This window comes from Haliotis asinina, chromosome 8, assembly GCF_037392515.1.
Source record: "Haliotis asinina isolate JCU_RB_2024 chromosome 8, JCU_Hal_asi_v2, whole genome shotgun sequence".
In the NCBI taxonomy this organism is placed as follows: domain Eukaryota; kingdom Metazoa; phylum Mollusca; class Gastropoda; order Lepetellida; family Haliotidae; genus Haliotis; species Haliotis asinina.
The window spans coordinates 65,228,211-65,254,869 of NC_090287.1; the positions used below are offsets into that span (position 1 = coordinate 65,228,211).

General features: G+C 40.9%; 1 protein-coding gene across 2 annotated transcripts in view; it reads left to right on the forward strand.

The window, feature by feature from the left end:
* Positions 1-1,323: 1,323 nt before the first annotated feature.
* Positions 1,324-26,659, forward strand: part of LOC137293710 (glutamate receptor 2-like) — a 31,934-nt gene continuing 6,598 nt past the window's right edge. Inside the window, exons 1-6 of one of the 2 annotated variants that reach the window (XM_067824417.1) lie at positions 1,324-1,877; positions 16,244-16,399; positions 16,671-16,870; positions 17,390-17,560; positions 18,031-18,213; positions 20,167-20,267. In XM_067824417.1, coding sequence (XP_067680518.1) covers positions 1,799-1,877; positions 16,244-16,399; positions 16,671-16,870; positions 17,390-17,560; positions 18,031-18,213; positions 20,167-20,267 — 890 coding nt within the window. In that variant the 5' untranslated portion in view covers positions 1,324-1,798. The remainder of the gene's footprint in view (positions 1,878-16,243; positions 16,400-16,670; positions 16,871-17,389; positions 17,561-18,030; positions 18,214-20,166; positions 20,268-26,659) is intronic. The other variant, XM_067824418.1, reaches the window with a different exon arrangement.

Consider the following 26,659-nt stretch of genomic DNA (forward strand, 5'->3'; position numbering starts at 1 on the left):
TTGATGTCTAAGGGTGTGATGTAGGCTTGTGAGATACAGGTAGGACAGGGTTGATGTATAAGGGTGTGATATAGGCGTGTGAGATACAGGTAGGACAGGGTTGATGTATAAGCTTGTGGTAAAGAGATAGGTAAAGTGTGTGGGATGTATAGGTTTGGTAAAGGATAATGGAAATGGGGCATCGGGGTATGGTGTAGAACTATGCACAGCCCGTATTTAGGTGAGATATAATGGGATATAATGTTTGGGTACAGTGTTTGGGTTCAAGATGCGTTGTACTAAAGAGGTGGCGAATAGGAGTGTGGTATAGAAGTGGGCTGTCAGAGTGGGGAATAAAGATGGGATATAATGTTTGGGAACTGGGTTTGGTTTTAGGATGTATTGTACTTCTGAGCCAAGAGCAAGACGTTGTTTGGTGGTAGCCAGGAGTGCGTGTTTTAGGTTGGACATAGGGGTATGATATAGAGCTAGGATATAGTAGGGCAATGTTATAGTTGGGATTTACATGTGTGTTGTATAGTGGTGCAGCTGGGATATGCGGGTATAAGATGGGATGTAGTGAAAGGGGAAAACTGCAACATCTGGATGAACTCCTGCTAATACAACGGAACATCATCAAATCACTGGTGTACTGTTCACTCAGTTGAAATGTACCACTAGACCACTGACAGCCATACCCGTCACGGAATCACGTTTGTGTCATGACTCATAGTTGGTACACAAGGAATATTGAAAAGAACCCTTATGAACAGTGTTTGTCATATCTGAACGTCAACATACGTCAAACGTATTGACATGATCACATTGGCGGCTGCAATTTACTTAAGCAAACGAAGGTTTTAATTTTCCTTAAGCGTTCCTAAGCAACCAATCTCTCTTCATAGTTGAAATTTAACTTATTTCACCATGTCAGTTCGATGGACCAATCTCCGTCCTTATCTAAACACAATCTATCATTGTAGTTGCCTAACTACTATCCACACTACATCATACGGCGCTGGTAACGCCATGACACTTCGTCACTGGCGACAGCCGTGTGTTGACCTCGGATCCCATGTGGAGCCCCCCCCCCCCCCCCCCCCCCCCCTGTTAAATACACCAGTGGTATGGAGGGTATATTACAAGTATGTTAGATATTCCGCGACTGGAACAACATCACATTAACGTTATTAATTGTATTTGGGTTTATTTATCGCATGACATAAATTATTAAGTAGACTGAAGCTGCGCGGGTGATGGTACATGTATATGCCTCGAGTGTCGGTACGGTGTAGCATCCGGTTTGATGTATCGCTGCTAACGAGGAGCTGTTCTCTGGGATTTATTTAACCAAGCGCAGTGGCACTGCAACAAACAGCGATGAATCTTCCTGGCTATTACTCTCGGCGTGTGAGTGTACTCGCTCGCAGCTGTGGAGCGAAAGGCACAGGTACACTATGATGACTGATCACTTTCAGTGATGACAAAATTCACTTAAACAACCGACCTCAACTGGGAGAAGAGCTGACTTTCGGCTGGGAGTGTTGAGGTTGTCCTAGGGAGGCAGTACCCGCCTCTACTCGGACTGCCTGGCGATACAGGTTGAGAGAGGAGATGGAACGGGTCATATTAGATATATAAACACTGGAGTAATTATTTGGCAACCATCTTCAAGACACAAGACGTCCATGTTTGTATACGTTTGCACTTAAGTGCTACTGAAACAGTGTTCTTTTTCCACGATACCTTCTGTCTTGCTGTTTGAAAGCAGCCAGTTATCCTGTAGGTCATTTCTGAGCGACTGTGTTTGTGGGACAAGATGACAGGATGCACCGTGAGTCCCCTGGCTCTTGCTCTGATGCTGGCGCTATGGACGTGTGGACCTGGCAAAGTGCACGGTAATGTCGAATGTTTCTGTTAATAGAAAGGAGTGTATATTGTGATGAATTATATGAGTGCATATCATCTAAAGACATCTTAAAGCATAATTACACAACAAGCAGTATCGCAAAAACATTTGATCTATGGCTGGGACGGATACCCCGGGTGGGTAATGAGTTGGACCCGGGTACCCGTCTCAGTACCTGGACCCGTGATGATCATGTGACTAATAGATGAAACATTGTGATATTTAAAAACTTGTGTTGTCTTTGAATATTTAGACATAATTGCGCAGTCACCTGTTTTGAATACAATGTATGGCTAATATACTGAGTAAACTCGAAATTGTAGTCTCCCAGCTGAAGAATATATAGCATTTGTTAGAGATTTAATGTCAGGAATTACCGGATGTCCGGGCAGTGTAGGGTAATTGGGGATGTACGTACCTGGATAGAAAATTTGCACTTGTCCCAGCCCTAATTTATCCTTGTTCTGAGACATGAATAATACACAGTACTGTTGAAGTTATTCATAGCTGGGTTCAGTGTAAAATTCAAATCGCCAATTTGTCAGATAGGATTTGAAAGGAAGCTGGGAGAAAGAAGGGTGGTAGTTTTTTGGTCAGTAAAGGCTGCCGGCGAGGGAGACCGGGAGACCTCCAGAGATCGAGAAAGTCTCGTGGCGTGGTTACGTCACAGGGACATGCCTGATTCTCAGACATGTAACATTTTCTCACACGTGAGTGTGTTGTTGGAACACTTTACAGTCACATATTTTGGGGCAACAAACACAATGATCATTGCATTAAGTCGCCAGCAGCCATATGCATTGTTATCGTTCATTATGACTGAATTCTATGTCTTGAGGAACTGAACAAAAACACCCGTGTAGAATATTGTCGCTGGTTGTTGGTAGATTACATGTGGATGAGAAAGCCGTAATAAATCGGTGCGACTAGTGGCTACAGGAGTTGCATACTCCCCGGGGAGTTGAGATTAATAGTACTATGTGCCGCTGCGACTGACATCCAATGATCGAGGGGAAAAGACAAACGCCTTGAGTTGCATGGATATGTGCGCTATATAAATATCCTATAGCAATAAAAGAGAAAAATAAATAGATTACCCCGACGGTCTGTTTCTAGTTAGTGGTACATTACTACGCCAGGTGGCCTAGCACTTGTTAGTGGTACATGACCCCGCCAGGTGGCCTAGCACTAGTTAGTAATACATGATTCCGCCAGGTGGCCTGGCACTAGTTAGTGGTACATGACTCCGCCAGGTGGCCTAGCACTAGTTAGTGGTACATGACTCCGCCAGGTGGCCTGGCACTAGTTAGTGGTGCATGACTCCGCCAGGTGGCCTAGCACTAGTTAGTGGTACATGACCCCGCCAGGTGGCCTAGCACTAGTTAGTGGTACATGACTCCGCCAGGTGGCCTAGCACTAGTTAGTGGTACATGACTCCGCCAGGTGGCCTAGCACTAGTTAGTGGTACATGACCCCGCCAGGCGGCAGAGCACTAGTTAGTGGTACATGACCCCGCCAGGTCATCTACAGCTGGTTGTTGGTACTTTACCCCACTATTCCTAGCACATGGGAACTTTCTATGATGGGTAGTGTTTTTTGTTTGTGACCAGGGATAACTGATTTGCTGTATGCTTTGGCTTTAGAGGATGCATGTGGTACAATACCCCGCGAGAGTCTATTGTAGGTCTGTGGTAGGTCTATGGTAGATCTAGGCTAAGGTTGGTGTCAAAAGGCTGATCCAGACTTGAGCATGTGCATGTGCAATGACCTTTTCCTACCGATGACTTTGAAGGGGGTAGTCCGTCTTTTCGTTTAAAACGTTTGAACGTCAAACAAAAGTTGGTAACATGCTTATGAAAGTGAGCTTGGGCCCCTCGTCCAGAGAGAAGGGTGCAAGTAAACGTAACATTAAAAGCGTAGCTTGTTAAATCCAAGTTCGTTAAAAGTGTACAATTTGCAAACCCATAACTGACGCATCACATACCCCGCGGCGTCAACATCTTTGCCGGCAGTATCTCCCGCAGATGCACTTTCAGAATACATAAATTAGATAAGGACTATCACAGGAACTATTTAAAAATTTGATTGTTTGAAATCGATATATTTGAATATCATTTTAGAAGTTGAACATCAGACAATTGCTGACGCCTTCCTCTCCAGTGTGCGTTGTTACTTAATCAGCTCTAGTGGCCGCTAGGATCACGCTGACATTCTTCCAGTTCCAGGGTATCAACACACCTCAACCACAACTTCACAGTGCTAGTAATGAGAATTAGAGAGATCTCCTTAGTTCTTAGATTCATTTTATATTAATTCTGCAGAAACATAAAGCTGTGCAGAGATGTTGTCTTTGTGGCAGTAGGACAAACACACATGTTCCGGCTCCAGCATGTGGTGTTTACCGCCATTACAGACCCGACACCACAGGGGTGCCTCGTGTTGGCTGTGGGTGGCGGAACTGTTGTGATTGTCAATACCAATACTACTGTGAAACACGTAGGTCAACATTCCTTCCGCTGATACAATGCTGATAATTAAAAAAACCCAAAAGACAGAAAAAAACCCAAACAACCCCAAACGCTTGTCCAAATAATAGAATTTTATGATTATTGTCTTGACAGAAAGATTAACGACTGTTTTTCCTTTATTTACATGTCCTTAAACCACAACGTATTCATTGATTCAGCCTTAATCAGGGAAATTAAACTTCAGGATGCTTCAGCTCAGACACGCAAACTATTCAAAGGCTTCACTTAAAATATATATTAAAGACATATTTGCGTAAGTAAACTGGTGATGGGCATATCTTTAAGTAAATTCGCTGTTTGGGCACGCCAACATGTACATAAAAGCATAGCTTTACAACTCAGTACCGTTACAGCGAAATAACAACAATAGCAGTACACAAAACCGTGACATTCCAAAGGCAGCACAATGGCAATGTGAAATACGATACCAATTGTAATAGCAATAAACAATAGAAATACAAACAGGACGAATGATATATAGAAATACAAACAGGACGAATGATATATAGAATTACAAACAGGACGAATGATATATAGAATTACAAACAGGACGAATGATACATAGACATACAAACAGACCGGATGATATATAGAAATACAAACAGGACGAATGATATATAGAAATACAAACAGGACGAATGATATCTATCTAACAACTACAGTGTCTAGGCTAGTCATCCATGATGACAGACATCTCCAAACACCAACTGGTCCTATGTAAGGTTCATGTGATTGCTGTAAGCTTTTAAGCTTCTTTAAGATTCAAGTTAGCGTTTTACTTCAAAGACGTTATGATATGGCAACTTCTACACAACATTGTAATAGGTGGGAGTTCGACCAACAATGTCAGCTATCGCCTCGGCTCTGAGAGACTTCCATCGGTGCAATCGTGTCCGGAATTGGAACCTTACAAACTGGAGCCGAGTCTGGTTCAGTGATGGATCAAGATGTGTTCTTCACAGACAAGGTAGAAGACAGCGTGTTTACCATTGGAGACATAAAGCTTTGCCCCTCATAAGTCCTTGCACTCGAGAGGTGGACAGATTCAATGGAGACTGTGTCATGGCATGGAGTGAGTTATGCACGAAATTTCCACTTTATCACCACTGAAATTACATGGAATATTTGCTCTTAAACTAACACGATAATTGTTTTCATTTTGAAGACTGTAAATGCTTCCATCACCTTCTACAATAATAATGTGTGAACACAGTAGTAACAGTAACAGTAGCGTCCTTCTGAAAGTCCATCTGAAGGATATCATGGTTGAGACGGGGGTCATGATGACTAGCAACAGCTTTAATAAGCTGGAAGGCGGTACTGTGCATTTAGCTTCGGTCTTTTTTGGCAGAAGACAGTAGACTGGAGGTGTGCCAGATCCTGAATTTCATCGTGGAGAGCGTAGATCTGTTGGAAGAGTATCGGGGACACTAGAACGTTCCATCACCATGTATGTCATTGACTTGTTAAGAGAGTTCTTCGTTGTAGTAAGGATGAAAATTCGGTCCTCAGCTCCACAAGGAAGTCTTCTGTGCTGGCAGCTTTGCGCTCTCCTTCCAGCTGGATAGCCTGTCTTGTCTCATGTAACGTGGCACTCTCCTTCCAGCTGGATAGCCTGTCTTGTCTCCTGTAACGTGGCACTCTCCTTCCAGCTGGATAGCCTGTCTTGTCTCCTGTAACGTGGCACTCTCCTTTGAGCTGGATAGCCTGTCTTGTCTCATGTAACGTATCACTCTCCTTCCAGCTGGATAGTCTGTCTTGTCTCATGTAACTTGACACTCTCCTTCCAGCTGATAGCTTGTCTTGTCTCATGTAACTTGCTCCATACATGGGCCGCCATCTAGCTCGAATATTGCTATTCGGCGTAAAATGAAACTAAACTATACATGGATGTGCTGACGGAAGAAATGCTGTGGATGTGCTCAAATCTATACAAAGGGAAGACGTCAGTCATCTTCTTCAAGGCATTCATTTCATCGTCATAAAATGGTTTGGATTGGGGACGTCTCATTCCTTTCTGATCCTTGGTTGTGTCCAGATCCATTCTTCAGTGCGCGGTCATCTTGTGTGTGGACAGCTCCTGTGCAGCGCGGCACTTGACATATCCAGTAGCAGGTGTCCTCTACTTGTCAGCTGACTTTAAACCTATGACCTTACATAGTATGCATCTGCCATCACCAGCACAGGAAAGGTATCTGACAGTAACTTATGCACTCGCCATAGCTATGTAGATATGAACATAGCTACAGACATGCTTACCTATAGCAAGTTTCTTCCTTCTCATGTTAACTGGAGAGGGAAACAGACTTATATAGACTTGTTTTAAACCCTCCCCCAGTACTAAAAAATCTAATCTTATTAAGCGTAGCAGTAAGTGCTCGAATCTAATCCAAGCTTGTTGCTGACAGAGTAGACAGCTCTTACTGCTTATATAGCTTCAAAGAGTGACCCCTGTCCACTGATCAGTGGTCTCTCACACTTTTCTTACCTCTTTATGTTATGTGGGCAGACCTTAACTGAGTTCAGCTTTTTGTCAGTTGTAAATTTTAGGCCGGATGGGCTGTCACCTGTCATGGTGACAATCATTGGTTTGTCTGGTCCAGAATCAAATATTTACAGACCACCACAGTGGCTGTGATGTTGTTGAGTGTGGCGTTATACATACATGCTCATAATACATTCGGAATTGCACAATAGACTCTGATGTTAGCAGAGGTTTCGTATATACACATGGAACTTAATTAATCACCCCTAAAATACACAAATTTGAAGTTACTGACTTACCTAATGATAAATCTTGAATGTAACGATGATACATATTTGAACTGTCTTTCCCTTTCATTATTGTTTAGGGGTTTGGCTATATCAATCGTCAAAATACATCCCAATATTTAGTTGAAGCACACTACCAACAATTGTCTCAAAATGAACGATTAATTCAAATGATTGTACGAGTATCTGGTACACCGGTATCATGCAGGGCTGCTGGACGACACTTTGACATTCACCACACCGTCGTTGTTCAAAAACACCGTCAAACCGACAAGGTTAAGGGCTGCCGGGTCAACGCCGAATGACGTCTGAAGTTGAGGCTCGGGATTTAGCAAGTCTTGTGAGACGTCATTCTTCCACTACAAATGGCGTCATGAAGCATCAATGGCTCCCCAACAGACGTCTGTACAATAGGACTGTTAGAAACCGTTAAAGCCACACCAACGAATTGAGTGTCCAGCCTTGACCAATCTTCATAAGACAGCTCATTTGGAGTGGTGTTTACCCCTACATCACTAGAATTTGATGGTACGTTGGTCGGGTAAGGGTCACTTTTCATTGCACGTCACAGACGGGCACCTGGCGGTGGTGGACCTGTCATGGTCTGGGGTTGTCTCTTCCATCATTGTGAACAGGACTTCGTGGAAATCCCAATAGAGACCACGACGTCCGGGACGTTCTTGATCTTTTTCTTGTGCAACATTTTGATAATCACCCTTAGCCACTTGCCCTGTATTTATGGATGACAACGCCCTACCATATCGTTCCTGACTTGGGGCAGTTATTCTCCAACAACACGATAACCAAACTTCCATGACTTGCTATGAGCACGGGTCCGAACCCATTGGAGCCTGTACAAGATCTGTTATGTTTGGAAACAGCTTTGCGCAGGGAGTGAATCCGGACACTCACGACAAATATGGGATGGAGGGTGAAAGCAGTCATCCGTGCACAAGGTGGATATGCATACTACTAACATGTTTCATGTGATTTGTTGTCTGAAGATGACAGAGAGCATGTTTAGCCTGAGAGACACTCACTTGTCCCTGTTTGGAATCTGCATCCCCAAAGTAGTACTGGCATACAGTTTGTTGACAAATCGCGGTTTCATGTTATTTTTAACTTACAATATTGCAAAGTTCAGGATTTTGTTGTTATTGTTTAATTCAAAATGTCATCTTTCAGGAACACTGGCGTTTAAGCTTTCCAGCATACATACTCATGGTAATGGATGCTCAGTTAAGAAAAAATGTTGTGTGTGTGTGTGTGTGTGTGTGTGTGTGTGTGTGTGTGTGTGTGTGTGTGTGTGTGTGTGTGTGTGTGTGTGTGTGTGTGTGTGTGTGTGTGTGTGTGTGTGTGTGTGTGTGTGTGTGTGTGTGTGTGTGTGTTGTTGTTGTTAGTAGGCAAATGTATTTGGGAGTTCGATTTCCATAATCACAAATCGAACCAGCAAAAGCAGAATCTAGTTTGATTTGTTCCAAATAGATCACTTTTGTGACGAAATGACCACATTGTCTACAGTCTCCAATGCTTCTAAAGCATTTGAATTAATGAGTGTTACAGAAGTTTATACATGAAACAGTTGCCTCGTGTTTACATTGTTTGCTATCTGGCTGTTCACGGTGTTGATCTGTGTCTTGGTATTGAGATCCAGGCCACAGGCTATTGTCCCCTAATGGCTCAGTGACGTCACAAGAAATGTCTATATGCACGAGAGTCTAGTAACAGGTGCGTTCCCATAGGTTGATCAATACGTCAATTACTATATCCGGACTAAGTGTACAGACGAGCGTGGAATAGTTTCTCTGTCTAAAACGAGGGCATTTCTACTGCTAGACACATATTAGATGATCCTGCGCACTAAACGCATTTGTGACAAGAGAGGCGGTACAACGAATTGGGCGAGTACACTTGGGTGCTACAGGTAGCTTGACGATTATGCACGTGCAATACATGCTAACCGTGACATGAAATCAACACCGCATATTCCTTCGAATGATGAGACTGCAATTTCAGGCATAAGATACTGATATTCCACGCTAACCTTCAGTTAAGATGAAGACAAAAAGATGATTGGGGCATTGACAAGCATTTTAGATATTCAACAATTTTGTTTAAAAAAAAACCTAGGAAAATGTCATTTGCATCGTGAAATGGATCGGTGGTCCTAAACATATTTGCTCAGTATATTGTGTTGATTCAGTTCGTTGGGATTGTACCTGTTCCCAAATCGAGTGTGCTATAACAATTCATGTGTGAAACTCACGGGGAATATGAACTTCTCGATATTTATCAGACAACCTCAGTCTACCTCAAGTGGATCGTTCTGTGGGGCGTTCCCAAGTATGCAAATTGGGGTCATTTGTCAGGTCGTGGGTCATCTTATATGTGTTTACCAGTACTTCTAGTAGAGTATCTGTATGAATATCTGTATCCTCATTTAGCATCTTTTAAAACAACACTGTCATAATCACAGGAAATCTCCCCCAACCAGAGACGATTGTAGAAATTGTATCACAAGCTTTGTCTCAAATACCTTCACCTTCCCCTAACACCTGGCGTGATAGGAAGTCAAGGCAATGTAAAGTAAACGTGAAGCTGACGATATCTGACATAGGCTTTATAAGGTCATAGAGGTTCTGGAATCTTACGCTCGTATGTACAGCTGGCGTGTGTGTTGTAGTGGGCGCTATAGATGTGTATCTAAAATGCCTTTTGGTGAAATATGTCTACAGTTGTCAGGGTTCCTGTCAGTGAAGGGAAAGTATAACATGGGGAAAACCATGATTTCCAATATCTCAATAAAACTCAAACAATGTAATGCTTCAAATATATCCTGAGCAGCAACAGAAACGAAAATCATTTTTTGTCAAGCTTCTGAAAAAAGACATAAACATGAATGCTTCCTTCATAAGATGTCATTTTTTTCGAAACTTGTGTTTCTTTTGCTATTCAGTATAGAACAATTTTTGGCTTCTATGACACTATCATCGGAGCCAGCTGTCTCGTCTTCAACAACAGGTGAATGCTATACCATATCATCATCCGTGTAGCCATGAGCAAATATATTTAAATCTTTTCACACATGAAATAATGCATCATTTATGAAAATATTCGAGTAAAGACAAAAATACTTTTACTCACATTCGCATACGAACAATCAGTTTCTTGACATTTGTTTCCACATGCTAGCACTGAGTTGTTCAGTTTATCTAGTCTGTGGCAGATGTATTTGGACGACAGCAATCGCTTTATTTATGTCTCCCCACTAAAACCAGTAGGAGTACTTCTAAATCGGAAGCATAGATCTAGAGGCTGGAATGTTACTGACGTTACGACATTGCCAATGTGAAATGTGAACAGATTGTACATACTGCATGTTAAGAAGATATAAAATTTACACTATCATGTGTGGGAAGAATATCTTAAGCTGAGGCTGATAAACCGTTCCTTTACATATTTGAATGGAAGGGAATTGTGTCGTCATTTGCACTCGTGAATCCTTGCAGACGTTCCGTGTTGTACATTGTGTCGGTGAGCGTGATTTGGCTCTGATTATTTCATATTTTAGTGCTTCGTGCTGGAAGGGGAATGTGTCGTCATTTGCACTCGTGAATCCTTGCAGACGCTCCGTGTTGTACATTGTGTCGGTGAGCGTGATTTGGCTCTGATTATTTCATATTTTAGTGCTTCGTGCTGGAAGGGGAATGTGTCGTCATTTGCACTCGTGAATCCTTGCAGACGTTCCGTGTTGTACATTGTGTCGGTGAGCGTGATTTGGCTCCCCACTAAAAACAGTAGGAGTACTTCTAAATCGGAAGCTTAGATCTAGAGGCTGGAATGTTACTGACGTTACGACATTGCCAATGTGAAATGTGAACAGATTGTACATACTGCATGTTAAGAAGATATAAAATTTACATTATCATGTGTGGGAAGAATATCTTAAGCTGAGGCTGATAAACCGTTCCTTTACATATTTGAATGGAAGGGAATTGTGTCGTCATTTGCACTCGTGAATCCTTGCAGACGTTCCGTGTTGTACATTGTGTCGGTGAGCGTGATTTGGCTCTGATTATTTCATATTTTAGTGCTTCGTGCTGGAAGGGGAATGTGTCGTCATTTGCACTCGTGAATCCTTGCAGACGTTCCGTGTTGTACATTGTGTCGGTGAGCGTGATTTGGCTCTGATTATTTCATATTTTAGTGCTTCGTGCTGGAAGGGGAATGTGTCGTCATTTGCACTCGTGAATCCTTGCAGACGTTCCGTGTTGTACATTGTGTCGGTGAGCGTGATTTGGCTCTGATTATTTCATATTTTAGTGCTTCGTGCTGGAAGGGGAATGTGTCAAAAGAACCATCATGTTTATCAGTACTGTCATCTTAATCAGTACATTAAAGAAACCACGTGGCAAATCGATCTGACAATGGACAGGTACTGAGGTAATTGTACGAGTGACTTTTGCAAGATAATACATGACATTTGTCTCATCTTCATAGTAAAAGTACCACTTCATGACATTTGTCTCATCTTCATAGTAAAAGTACCACTTCTGTACATTTGTCTCATCTTCATAGTAAAAGTACCACTTCTGTACATTTGTCTCATCTTCATAGTAAAAGTACCACTTCATGACATTTGTCTCATCTTCATAGTAAAAGTACCACTTCTGTACATTTGTCTCATCTTCATAGTAAAAGTACCACTTCTGTACATTTGTCTCATCTTCATAGTAAAAGTACCACTTCTGTACATTTGTCTCATCTTCATAGTAAAAGTACCACTTCTGTACATTTTGATTATTCAGGGGGACGCCCGGCCTTTATCTCTCAGGACAAAATTCACATAACTGTTTACACAGGTATCACTGATTGTTCGACCTTTTTGAATTCACGACTAGAATCTAAAGTGTTTATGAAAGGAATTAGAAATAACTAGATTCGTATTATTTTTATTCTAATTGTGTTATATAACATAAGAATGAATTTTAATGAGGAAAGTAGGGTGATAACCTGACCCTAGATCATCAACATGGAGCGGCCAAACACGAGATTAGAAATCGATAACAAACACATGCATTGATGCACATTTTCTCAGATGGTTTTCTCAGGTTCAGATGTGTACGATAAAGAATTATCTTTTTTCCATGTAAATTTTAAATTCTTTTATGATACAAGATATCAACATTATGTGAAAATATAACTATCATTGCTAAATCAATCGCTATTCATTATTCGTTTCGTTATTTCACCCCGTAATACACAAGCTTGATTCGTATTAGGTAAATAATTCCAAGCCTGAACATCAAACACTAGACGATCGTCAAGAGATTGATATAATGGAAGAAGCAACGATACCTTGATTTCCACTGCAGTTAAATGTTCATAATAGATTCTCTTAATCACAACAAACAAAGGAAATAAACCGTATTGACACAGTTGTCATGGGATATCCGACTTACGTTGTAATAGACTGGTACTGTGAATAACACCGTCATTGAGAACACCATTCTGCTGATCGATATGAGGTGTGCTTCGCACCCCGGTACGAGCACACATATTTCCACAGACTACAATCATAAACTCATCTCAGCACTCCCGTTGATTGTCAAATAACATCATGCTTATCAACAGTAAGTAACTCTTTGGATAGGTTCGTCACTAGGAGATTATCAAAATAACATTCCACTTATGTACACAGTTTTCTCACGACCTGACTAGCACGTACAGAAATGTTACTTGACACCTGTCCATACTGGTACTCTTTCCCTTTGCAGCACTCCACCACAAGGGATAACTATTTCAAATCACGAGCTATGATGGATCTTTTAATAATATTAGTTCTCATTTCGTAAAAGCATTTGAAACAGAAATAGATGTGTTGAATGATTTGTAATCGGATAAATATTTTATGATTGGAAGTTTAAATTAGTAACTCAGACTGTTAGTGGCTGGGTTATAGTACTGTAAAATTATTGTCCTCCTTTGAGGGTACGTAAGTCCTAAAACATTCAGGGTAATTTAACACTTCACTTTTTTCAATCGTAGAATATTGTTAATTTTAATATATAGCTAGAGTTCTCTCAATTGCTAACATATTATGTACATTATGTAAATCTGGGTGGGGCCCATGCTGGAAGCAAATGTACTGCAAGTCCCCATGATCCCTAGTATGGTGATGTACCTTCAGTTGTTGGCAATGTATAGCCTGTTTTATATTGAATTGTTAATTATAGTTAAACTGCTTTTGACTTAATTACTAGTTTTAAATTCACATCTCTGATAATCTAGGTACTTTACTGTCCCTGGCTAACAGGTTTGTATAATTTATCAATAATTACTATGTATAACAATTAATTGTTCTCGCCACGATATGCCAGAAATATTGGTGATGTGACGATAAATTTTAACTCACTCTGTTGCAGCACAATATAATAAAGATCACAGCTGAGTAGTCACTAATCATCAGAACTGCAGTCGACATACTATTTAAGAATTATTTATGTAAGATACAAAGTCAGCATCATACATTTGCAAGTCCATTAATATTAACTGCAGCTAACACACGCAACAGTCAACGCTTAATGTAAAACCAGTGTTGAGTCGTTTCATCCACTTATTTGGGAGAGCTTCTCTTTTCGCTGTTTTGTCTGTATCAGCGTGGAATACACACTGTCATTTAGAAACTGACCATATCTGACTAAGTTATATTTCGGACTGCACTCTCTCAGCAACGTACAGATCCGCAAAAGTACTGGAATCTATTCGTTACTGAGAAAGTGTAGGCCCAAATACGGAATACGTTGTCTTTGCGTTCTTTTTGTTTGTTTTTGTTTAGTGTGTGCGTGTGTGTATGTGTGTGCGCGCGCGTGTGTGTGTGTGTTTGCGAGGGTCTGTCACTGAAACAGCAAAAGAACCAAAAGTTTCGATAAGGGAAATCTCATAAAGTAAGCTTTCATGTTTATGTCTTCTATTTGTTCAGTATAGTTGGTGCTCTGTCTTAAGCTAATGTTCACGTGACGTTTGATCACCGGATTTGCTATGACGCATTTACCTCCAAGCCTGTACCTGTTATGTACAGTAGCTGCTCTCAGCCTGAAGTGTACATCATTCAGTAACATGTCCGACTTTGCTACTGCCTCCTATCTGCATACATTAAAAAATCTGGTGGTGATCTCATATCTGTGGTTTGGTTTTACACAGACTAAAATTCTTGAACGTTTCCTCGCCGTTACATGGCTTCGTGTAAAGATTTCTCAAGCTGGAAATCGACACAGTCTAAGTAAACCTAGTCTCAGTGTATTTCGTTACACTCCACCACTGAGTCTAACAAAATCTAGTAGAAGTTCACGTCAGGTAACCTTTGAGCGACCAATGACCGTCCAATCAAACGCGAGACGGTCAAATAGATTTAACCAATCAGACAACGGCTACTATTTCGGGACCGGAGGGACTTTCAAAATATTCAGGTCACTGACACAGATCTCTCCACAAACAAAAATCCACATATAACACAGTTATTTGACCTGCAGTATATACGCTTTGGTGTTTCTGTTGACATGGTTACCATTAGCTAATATTTCCGCAAGATGACACCCTTGAATATTGCCAAAAACACTATTTTCAGCGACTGTTTACTCACCGTCTTCATAGTTGTACGTACGCGTGCACATCGCCCGGAAGCGAGTCTACGAAAAATAACATCTTTTCGAGATAAAAAGTTCAAAAGGTATGTGCAAATGTCCACGTTCACGATTTGGTAAGCTGTGTTCTGATTGGTCAATCTCAAAGGTTACCTGACGCGACCTCCCATAAGGTTTTGTTAGACTCAGTTGTGGAGTGTAACGAAAAGTACTGTGGATAAGTTTACTTAGACTGGAAATCGACACTTAACACAATGTATTACATTTTGCAGGGTATATGTCATGAAATGGACACAGCACGATGTAGACAACATACATTGCAGTTGTTTGCATGACTCTTTAGGGTTGATGTTTGTACAATCTCTGTTCAAAACATCTGGTTTCACTTAATTGAAATTGTCAAAGCTGTCACTAATGAGTTAATAGTACAAATGGATACAGTGTTTACAAAGGAGACACGATTACGATGTTTTATAACGGGTTACTAAATCTAGTTTGTCGCTTTTAATGATATATACTCTAAACCAAATTGCGAAATATGTATGCTAATGCCAAGTATTAGGTAACGAGTTGATAGATAAGTGTTCACAATTAATACACTATACAACTTCTTTTTTGTTTGTTTGATGCTTGGTTTGTTGTTTAATGCCGCACTCAGTGATATTCCAGCTATATGCCGGCGGGCTGTAAATAATCGAGTCTGTGTCAAACAATCAGGTGATCAACAGCATCGATGTACGCAATTAGGATACGATGACCTGTGTCAGCCAAGTCAGCGGGTCTGACCAGTCGATCCCGTTAGTCGCCTTTTATGACTAAGATGGGTTACTGGGGACCAAATCTAACCCGGATCTTTACGGGAGGGGACAAGCATGGGTTACTGAGGACCAAATCTAACCCGGATCTTTACGGGAGGGGACAAGCATGGGTTACTGAGGACCAAATCTAACCCGGATCTTTACGGGAGGGGACAAGCATGGGTTACTGAGGACCAAATCTAACCCGGATCTTTACGGGAGGGGACAAGCATGGGTTACTGAAGACCAAATCTAACCCGGATCTTTACGGGAGGGGACAAGCATGGGTTACTGAGGACCAAATCTAACCCGGATCTTTACGGGAGGGGACAAGCATGGGTTACTGAGGACCAAATCTAACCCGGATCTTTACGGGAGGGTCAAGCATGGGTTACTGAAGACCAAATCTAACCCGGATCTTTACGGGAGGGGACAAGCATGGGTTACTGAAGACCAAATCTAACCCGGATCTTCACTGGTCCACTTTTGATTGTAAAATCTAACACCGAAACCTCCAGATTGCTCGTGCCTCGCGAGTAGGTCATGTGTCAATCCTGACTTTGAGACATTGAATGAAGAACGATCAATTATCTAATTTCGTTAGTTTTGTTACAGGTCTATCTTTCAAATGCCACTTACGGAACAATCCAAACAGAACAAGTCTCACTTTCACTCCGGTCACGAGACAGGAAGTGTACGTACAGGATGTTGTCGCTCTGCTCAGCCATCTTCAGTGGGCAACCATCACGGTTCTTCATGATACGAATTCGGGTTTGTCAAGATGTTTCTGTTTTATTTGCAAATTATACTTAAGATTTACCTGTGTGAGACAAAAGGAACCGTTCCTTAACCCCACAGTTGGAGCTGATGTAAACGTGGTTCAGGACTGAGGTGGAATTTAACGATTTAAAACAAACTTTGTGAATTCAATGTTTACAAATTATTTCTTTGATAGTTTCTCCTTTCGTGATTACTACCAGTGTGATCAATGTAGTCCTGCATAACATTCAACTAGCAGACCTTTGAACTCATGTACTTTCAGAAGCATTCGTCGATCACATACTATTTCTTGCTGTTGAGAAACTGCAAGGAGTTCGTTATCTCATTCATAACGTGGACCACATGGTGGGAGACGATGCTGATATACACACCCTGCTCCAGAGTTTGCATGCCCGCTTATACCCCCAGCCTAACATCCTTCTCATTGGTCGGCAGGTCTTCATCCTCTCTATCATGTCCCAAGTAAGTCAGCAGAACATACATACGTGCAAACATTGCGTGGCATTTTCTTTTGTGTTTGTGTTTCTGCAGATGCACTATCTGTTGCTGACCAGATGCCACGAGAAAAGATAGACATAGAATAGGTAGAATAAATAATAACGCAGGATGTATGCTGTAAGTTTGCACTGGAGGTACCTACATTAGAGTAATGAGTAAGTAAACTGACTGTAAAATTATTATTTAGTAATTGACTTAAGTAGATAGAATTAGATCTGCACATTTTACACGGTATACTGAACATATTTATAGTGATTATAGTGAAGAACATACTGAAGCAACATTTCAAACGTGTTGAGTATGTTAGGCACATCAAGCATACGTTAAGAGCGATATTGGCAAAAGTGGAAGTAAGAAGCCTTGCTTTGTGATAACTATTGTCCTAGAAACACGGTGCGCGCTTTGTTCTATTGTAGCAGATAGTTTGGGGAATTCTGTCATATACCGAACTCGACTAATTTAAGACGTTTCTTAATGCATCAGGTCAGTACTCATGACGACCAATCAAATCGCACAACTGATTTTCGTCATCTGTCAAGATGGCTGCTTGTAACTGACCTTGACCGTCAGTTCTTGGGTAGCATGATAAACATTATTGGTGACCTTGAGAATGTAGCTGCCGTGTACAGATCCGACTCAGGGTCAAGAGATGAGGTAAGAATGAATTCATGAAATTCACCTCTAACTAAATATAAATGTGCAACCTTACAAATACGTGTTTTTCAGATTTAATGTTCACTCAACTGTTTCTGAAATTGTTACGTGTAAATGTCCGTGATGGTAAGGGTTGATTCTGATAGCAGCACACGTTCGCAAAACAGTAAGAGGACTTAGGCTTCTGTGGGTGACTGAGGTTCGGAAGGTTGTGAGACGTATAGTTTAACAGGACCAATAACCTTTAACAACCTAACGAACGGGGGCAGGATAGTGTCTAATTAAAGGTAGTCCTATGTATAAATAGAGGATCGGAATCAACACACCGCATCAACGTATGACTTGTAATCGATATATTTGTGGTGTCTCGTGTAGGAATTTGTGGCGTCTAATTGATATGTGACAGCGATATTCGGCTTATATATATAGTTTGTTGTGGAGTACTGACAGTGACTGTTCTGTCGTTGCAGACGGGAGGTATACCGGGCAACAACAGCATCGGCATCCTCACCTACTCACGGTCCTGTCCCCCAGACTTCGTTCACGTCAAAATAACGCCACCTGTAATGACCGGGAGGTCACTCTTACACGTGGTCTACCCTAATACAAAATACGGGTACAACAACCGAACTGTAGTCGTCTCCACGTTGATGGTAAATAGACACTGTTTGTAAACACATTGATGGTAAATACATACTGTTTGTAAACACGTTGATGGTAAATACATACTGTTTGTAAACACATTGATGGTAAATACATAGTATTACTGTTTGTAAACACATTGATGGTAAATACATACTGTTTGTAAACACATTGTGTATTGATGAAGAGATACATTACTCACTCACTCACTCGTCTATTCAGAGGGCATACAGTGTTCCCCACACTGGTCACGTGTCGACTTCTAAGCATTAGTAGACAGTGTATTCCCAATAAACTTCTCACAGTACTTCATGAAGTCCCGCCATTGATGAATAATGAATTGTTAGTTGCAATACGGAAACCGTTCCAAAAATGAAAATCGTTTCTGCTAAATTTTACTAAAGGTTCTGTTCTAATAGGAAGAAATACATGTAGACATCCTACCTTATGTCCACTACTTCGTGTCAACATCCAACAGATGTTCATAAGGAAACATAAACTACACATTACACGTGTTACCACGTATCTACATACTACGGTATTCTTGTTCTGATATGCAGTTGGAAAGTAGTATATTAATGTTCCATCCACACTTCATTCATGTTCTGACACTTTGTGATATAAGTTGTATATGTAAGCTGTAATACCTGTATCAGTGGCAATGTTCATCCTATACATTCATTGACCAATGTGTTTAATTCAACTATATCATACACCTACAGAATGTATCGCGACACCTATGACTCCATATAACAATCTAGCTACATTCATATCATAAGTATGTTTGTATGGTGTGTTTGACCGTCCCCGTGCATCGTAGATTGATTTCACATATCCACGTGCAAACACCATGTCCAACACGTCTACCTGTCAGTAAGCAAATATATATATAGGTCACGTTTACAGCTTATAACTTGAACAATACATTGATTTCTTTGTTGATAAGCAAACGTGGATCCCCTTCATCTCTCAAGTGTTCAAATATAGCAAGTAATTGGTATGCGGGATGCTGGCATGTTAATGAGGGCTATTGCAAGAGATATTGGCAAAAACAATTGACCCCGGTGAGTCCAGATCTCAACCCGATAGAGCATGTTTGGCACATTATGGAATATGCCAGAAAGACCCTTCTGTTTAAAATCTTGATATATCGGGAAAGCCCTCTATCAAGACTGAAACGTAACAGCTCAGTGCCCAAATCAACAAAGTCTGATACAGTAAGTGAGTAGGAGAGTAGGGGATGTTATTACAGCTGGCGGAAGTTACACTAGGTATTGACATTGTGCTCAACGATTGATAGTTATGTATTGTATGCCAGAATCTTGACAATAACCGCACCTTGTAACGCCATACGAACATAGCTACCAGCCACCAGACTACCTGTTATTCAATCCGGGTTCCTGCCCTGACAGATAGAGCTCAACAGGTGCTCTTGTTCCAGACTAATGCTTGAGCAAGATGACCTGAAATTGAAGTTGTCAGCTAAACTTGTCCCTGTTAGCTGTCGTATACATTTTAAATACTTAAATATTCACATGAGTCTCTTTTAGTATACAACTAGTAATCAAGATTAGGTTTCGAACGTAATGTAGGGAATGCCATACCAGCTCTCACGTGAGGATATTCTCATGTCCGGATCTCCCAGAATGTCGTTGATGTAATAATATTTTTGTATGTGTCTAGAGAAATATCATTAGTATCAATTCTTAAATATGGCATGATTATATGTTTCACAATTTTATTGATTTAAAAAGTTAACCCTTAAACATGCATTGAATATATCGCATTAGCCATTACCAGGGCCCGCTTGCACAAAGCAATCTTAGCGCAGCAACAATTAACTCAAACACTTGAACATAGGCTGAAAATAGTTGTAGCGCTAAGATTGCTTTGTGCAAGTGGGCCCAGACTACCTGTGTACAACTGTCTCTGATGTAACCATTGTTACTGTGTGCACATTCCAGTACGCCCCCTTCACCATTAGGAGACTCGAGAGAGGACAAGCCATCTATGAAGGATACTGTTTTGAACTACTCAATGTTTTAGCCAAGGATCTGAATTTCAGGTAATACTCTAGTTGAAGTAACTTAAATGTTTAAAAGGAAGTGTTGATGTCAATAGAAGCGACAGAATCCTTTCGACATTCATAAGAAATATCTGCCAAAAGCAGTGTCGATTGTGACTATATCATGAACAGATATATGGAATTGCATTGGACATCAGTTTTGTCACATATGCATCAGATCTAGAAATTGCCTCCATAAGTCTACCCTACCTCTTGAAAGCTGTACTGAAGCCTTGTATGTTGTGACATTGACCCTCTGAACAAGAGCAGCATGACGCTCCGAGAAATCCTTGTAAAAAGAGCTCGTCCGCTGTATCTCAAAATATGTGAAATATACACACCAAATGCTGGAGCTGTTGAAATATTGTTCGACATGACTATTGGAAAGGTGAAATCATCCCGAGTTCCTTTCTGTCAAAACATTTAGTTTTTCAGCTATCTCACACAACAAACGTAAGGTAAGACTTCATTCCTTGATTCATGGAGCTTTTGAAATACAGCCTTCTAACCCGTAAAACTAAATTCACTCGCTCACTCTGGAGATATTTTGTCACTTTATGCGTACATCTGAATCTGAAATAGGTGAAGGGACTCTCGCTTGTCTCTCTAATTTCAAGTTCAGGTGTGTGAAGCTGTGGAAGGCATTTGGCTGTTTGATGGTTATTGAACGATATTTAATTATCGATGTATCGGAAGTCAAAGTTACACTTCTAGGCCAAATTCTGATTCATATGCATTGAGAAACAGACCCGCAAGGAGAACACTATTGGTGCCCATGGGAAGGCCTACTACCTTGCAAATGTTTAACCCTAATATCAATGAGAAAGCCTAATATTTCACATATTGCTCAATAAACTTTCATTTTTCACAAATTGTGCTGAACCTCTGTGTATGTTCACCACATTTGTTTACAAAAGCTCCACGAATCAAGGAATCAAGTCTTCCCGCACGTTTGTTGTGTGAGATAGCTGAAAAACTAAATGTTTTGACAGAAAGGAGCTCGACCCATATCTGGGATTCTAAAAATATAAACAAATATTTTGAGTGTTGTGAATCACATGGTATTAATTCCGCTTGCCTCAATGTTAGTATTATGTCTAATCTCTGAGACAGGGATTTGCTGGATCCTGCAACGTATATCTCCTTGTACTGATTTTATGTAGGTTTTGATTAAGTACAAAAGAGGAATGGACAGGTTTTGGAATCTAGCCAGACGTTGACAACACCGTTGAATGATTCGGGCAGATTTCTGCCTCAGTTAAAAGACAAGCCTCATAAGTGGCATTATTTGATATGTCACGTATACCAAGCTCTTTCATCAAACAAGTTATGTAGTGACGTTTACAAGTAATGGTTATGTTATTTAAGGCCTTGTCAGTGCGAATAACTGCAAACTCGTGTACGACAGGCAGACTTGGCATGTCAGCTGGCTGGGACGAATGGGTTTAATCCAGTTCTGTTTCCTCTCTGATAGTTTGTGCATTCTACCAATGACAACATCACATACTGATTTAACCTAACACATGGTCTCTTTCAGTATTTACCTGTATATTCTATTTCATCAACAAACACAATATATTTGCTTGAACTGACTGTGTGAGTGAGTGAGTTGTGTTCAGTTTTGCAGTACGTACGTGCATTAACAGTACGTGCATTAAAGTGCTAAGTGAAAGTGGGCGTGAGTTCCAGTTAATCACAGCATGCCCGCTTTGAGTGAGTCAAATGTGTGAGCGAGTGAGTGTAAGAGTGAGTGAATAAAATGAGTGCGCGAGTGAGTGAGTTGGGTTTAGGTATGTTTGTCGAATGCTTGTCGAATGAGGGAGGCAAGCCCGGTGTCAACCAAGTCGTTTTTTGAGAGTCAACATGAGTTTTTTCGTTAATGGTTTGACCTACTTCCGTTTCTCTTCACCGTTGAGGAGTTCCACAAACAGGTGGTCTAGATATCCCTAGTGTGTCCTGAAACCTGATCTCGCCCGAAAGATGCTCAGATACATCTTAATGTCAAAGGTATAAATGGGAGGTGTCTAATGTTCAGTGGGACTTTAACGAATATCCAATACCAGGTGGCTTATCCCCCTTCTACCTTGACCAAGGAATGCTTTGGTAACCGTTGTCTTCGGAGAAGTCTTTACCCATGCTTACATAGGACAGCGATCTTAGGACGTTCCGAGTCATTGATAGCGGTAATTGTATAACCAAGCCCAAGACAATTTACATTTATTTTTGACTAATTGAATTACATAACTCCTTGAATGGTTTCTGATGATGGGACAAGAAGAAGCCCAGAAAAGGTGTTGTAAATATTAAAGAAGTTGTAAACCCATACCGTACGCTGTTGTGTTACCTTCCAACCTGTAAATGCCAATCAAACACCTAACAGTAAAGTTAATTTCAGGCACAATTGATGAAAGAACGCTTCATGGGAACATGCTGCATATCTGCACAGCTTTGGCGTATTACTCAATATGGTGTTGCCTATTTTATTGTGAGGGTTTGGCGAGGGGTGGGGAGATGTGCATATAGTTGAGTCAGAGATTTTTTCATATTTTTCAATTGTATATGTATGTAACAGTTGTTTAGAAATGACTGACCAACACTGATAATCTCGTCATTCTGAACTCCGACCTGGCTGCACTCGAGTTACTTCCCGTATCTCCGCTGTCGACGTCTGTCACATTACTTGTTCACATCAACACTTACAACACGTTACAAACTGCAAGAACACAGTCCCGATTTCTACCTATATTCAAGAGTGTTTTTCAAAGTTATTCAATCCGGGTTTCTTCTCATGCAGATACACCCGGACAGATGCACTTGCTTCAGACTAATGCTTAAACAAGATGACTTCAATCTGTTGTAGTCTAAACTTGTCTCAACAAGTTGTTTGTAGATACATCTGTAGTGAAGACATACGGAATATTTAGATGTTCACATAGTAGTAGTGTAATCGGTAAACAAAACTGGGTTCCAGACGTACTGTATATAGTGTATGTCTTTTGGTCGATGTTGTCCCTATAAATTATGCGTAGCTGACTCATTTTAAGTAATGCGTACTGTCTAATTGTGTGTGAAATAGATTGGATTATTGTTTGGTGTGTTGTGGTTCTGATATCGAACCTATACAGCATTCTAGCGGGTTATCGACAGGTTTGCACGCACCTACACGTGGACTGTCTATTGGTGGAAAGAATACGTAGACCCGATGGATTCATTTAAAACATACTGACGTGCAGAAGAAAACACACACCTGATGTTTACGGATTATTGTCTAATTACAAAGTAAATATTTTGAAAAGTGTTTTGATGTTGACTTACAAGGTACTAACGCCACAGACAGCCTTTACAACGGTGTGAGTGGAATACACTGAACATCACTCATGCAATTTTGTGCCAACAGTATCAAATCGATTGTCGATTGTTAGTTAGAGGCCTCCCTGCTAAAGTAAACATCCAAGTTAGCGAGCCATCGTAGTGTCTCGGATAGGGGTCAAGACGCCATACATTTCTACTTTACAAGGCAGACTGATATCAGTACCAACGAGAAGAGTGAGCAAGACGGCGACAGGGAGCTCCTCTCACGAAGCAACCTTTACTAAGGTTAACCTTAACTCCCATTCTTTGACATTGCACTAAGGTTACCTTAGTGAGATACGATCACCTTAGTGCTTTGTGAAAGAAGGCCATGAAGGATAAGACCACTTATGACCATCAACTGCCCAACAGGATGGTCACCGTGACATCATCAGCATCAACAGAGTTGCGTCACGGCAACAACAGGAACATCATGACGAGAGGTCTGTGTGCTGTGGGACTACCCGGCATATCTGCCATATCGGGGCATGCAAGTAATCTCTTGAAAGAGACATGCGAGGTGGTGGTGTTTTGTTAGCATGTACACACAACATTGTAAGTCTCAAATCAAACACTTTTCAAAGTATGCTATCCAAAAAGAAACGCATAGGCTATTTGTATTTGTAAAAATCTATTAATTACATATGGGGTTCAAACAATCGTGAAATATGTAACAGAAGTGTTGATAACATGACTTTACACAATTGCACAAATGAAAAATCCATTTTAACTGAAAATGTTGATTTTGATAAGATTTCTTACAAGGATTAGAAAGGCATCGCCGCAACGCAACAAAAATCACCTTTCAGTTAATTTGAGCACAAAGAGCATTCACTGTCTGGCAATAAAGATCGACATTACTTTCAGAAACCGGCATTCGTTTTGAAGGAGTTTCAAGGTCAAATCACTACGTCACGCTCTGCGACACGTAACATAGCCATTGAAAGAATGCATGCTCAAAATAACCAAGCTTCTGTTGCCAGGCCTCTGAATGTTAGTCTGAGCAAGATAGCATGGCTTGCTGCTCGTTGCAACCAAGCAGGTATAACAAATGACCGTCCCCGCACAGGCAGACCTCGAGTTACCACTGCAGCCCAAGATCAGTACATCCGGGTACTACAATTGCGTGATCGTACTGCCACGGGTGGGAGCCCAGCAGTCAGGGTGCCTAAACTTCAGAGGATATGCGGTCAAACTGTACTGAACAGGTTGAAAGAGATTGGTGATCCATGATCCAGGGGACCCGACGTCGGGGTCGTGCTTCGTCGTCACCGTCACGCTCAACGTCTCTGTTATCTACAAGACGCTTGTACAGACACTGCCTTCTTCTAAACTGTAAAATTTCATGCACTGAAGTCTGTTTGTGGACAAGTTGTACATGTTTGAAAATACAACATTTTCGCAACAGAATTTTCGTCTCTGCGTGTCTCTTTTTGGGTAGTATATCAACGCTTCCATGTCTGTTTATGTATGAGTAATTGCATTTATTGAGGAGTAACTAGCATTTTGTATACTCCCGCTAGTTTAAAACATTGAGTACTCTTACACATAGTGGTTTTTCCTTATTGGGTAATTAACACTTCTAAATATGTAAATATAGATGCTTCTCAAAAGACCTAAATTTTTCGTAATTCTCATATTTGCAAATATAGTTGGCAGCCATTTTTGAACGAGCAACATGGAAGTCACGTGACTACTACAGGCAACTCCAGACAGTGGCTGCGGCTATAATGGTGTATGTATATGTAATGGTGTAGGCATGACTTAACATTCTCTAACGCTGTTGTAGAGTTCGGGTTCCCGAATCGGTACTCTCTTATGTACAACAGTGTAGTTGTCCACTTTGAAATGCTATAACCAGGATAACAATTGACCAGATATTATGTTCACCATTGACTTGACGAGCTGCTGATAGACCAGGATAACAATCGACCTGTTATTATGTTCACCATTGACTTGACGAGTTTCTGATAGAGCAGGATAACAATCGACCTGTTATTATGTTCACCATTGACTTGGCGAGTTTCTGATAGAGCAGGATAACAATCGACCTGTTATTATGTTCACCATTAACTTGACGAGCTGCTGATAGAGCAGGATAACAATCGACCTGTTATTATGTTCACCATTGACTTGGCGAGTTTCTGATAGAGCAGGATAACAATCGACCTGTTATTATGTTCACCATTGACTTGGCGAGTTTCTGATAGAGCAGGATAACAATCGACCTGTTATTATGTTCACCATTGACTTGGCGAGTTTCTGATAGAGCAGGATAACAATCGACCTGTTATTATGTTCACCATTGACTTGGCGAGTTTCTGATAGAGCAGGATAACAATCGACCTGTTATTATGTTCACCATTGACTTGGCGAGTTTCTGATAGAGCAGGATAACAATCGACCTGTTATTATGTTCACCATTGACTTGGCGAGTTTCTGATAGAGCAGGATAACAATCGACCTGTTATTATGTTCACCATTAACTTGACGAGCTGCTGATAGACCTGCCAATCAACGCCACTGTGAACCGAATTACCTTGAACTATGGTTTGCATGGCATTGGTTTTTGTTGAGGTCGAGTAAATTAATATTACTGAGGGACTATTACCCTGACACACTGGTTTTTGTTGAGGTCGATTGAATTAATATTACTGAGGGACTATTACCCTGACACAATGGTTTTTGTTGAGGTCGAGTAAATTAATAGTACTGAGGGACTATTACCCTAACACACTGGGTTTTTCGGCTACACCATAGCGTCCTATGTTTCTTCACGTTGAAAAAGGCAGGTGTTCTGAGTGTTATGTGCAGAAATGTACACAGTCATGGATGAAAGAGACTGTCTCTTCATCGACCTGGATAAATGCTGTCTAACTACGCCCTATCTCTACGGTTTGATGTATGTGTCATAGACTAAATCGTTTCAATAAGTTTCCTTACAACTTCATTTATTCAAACGATCGATTTGTTTCAATATAAGTCCAAAGTGCACCGAAATTCTATCCCCTATGTCTATGTAATGTATTCAGCAAACATTC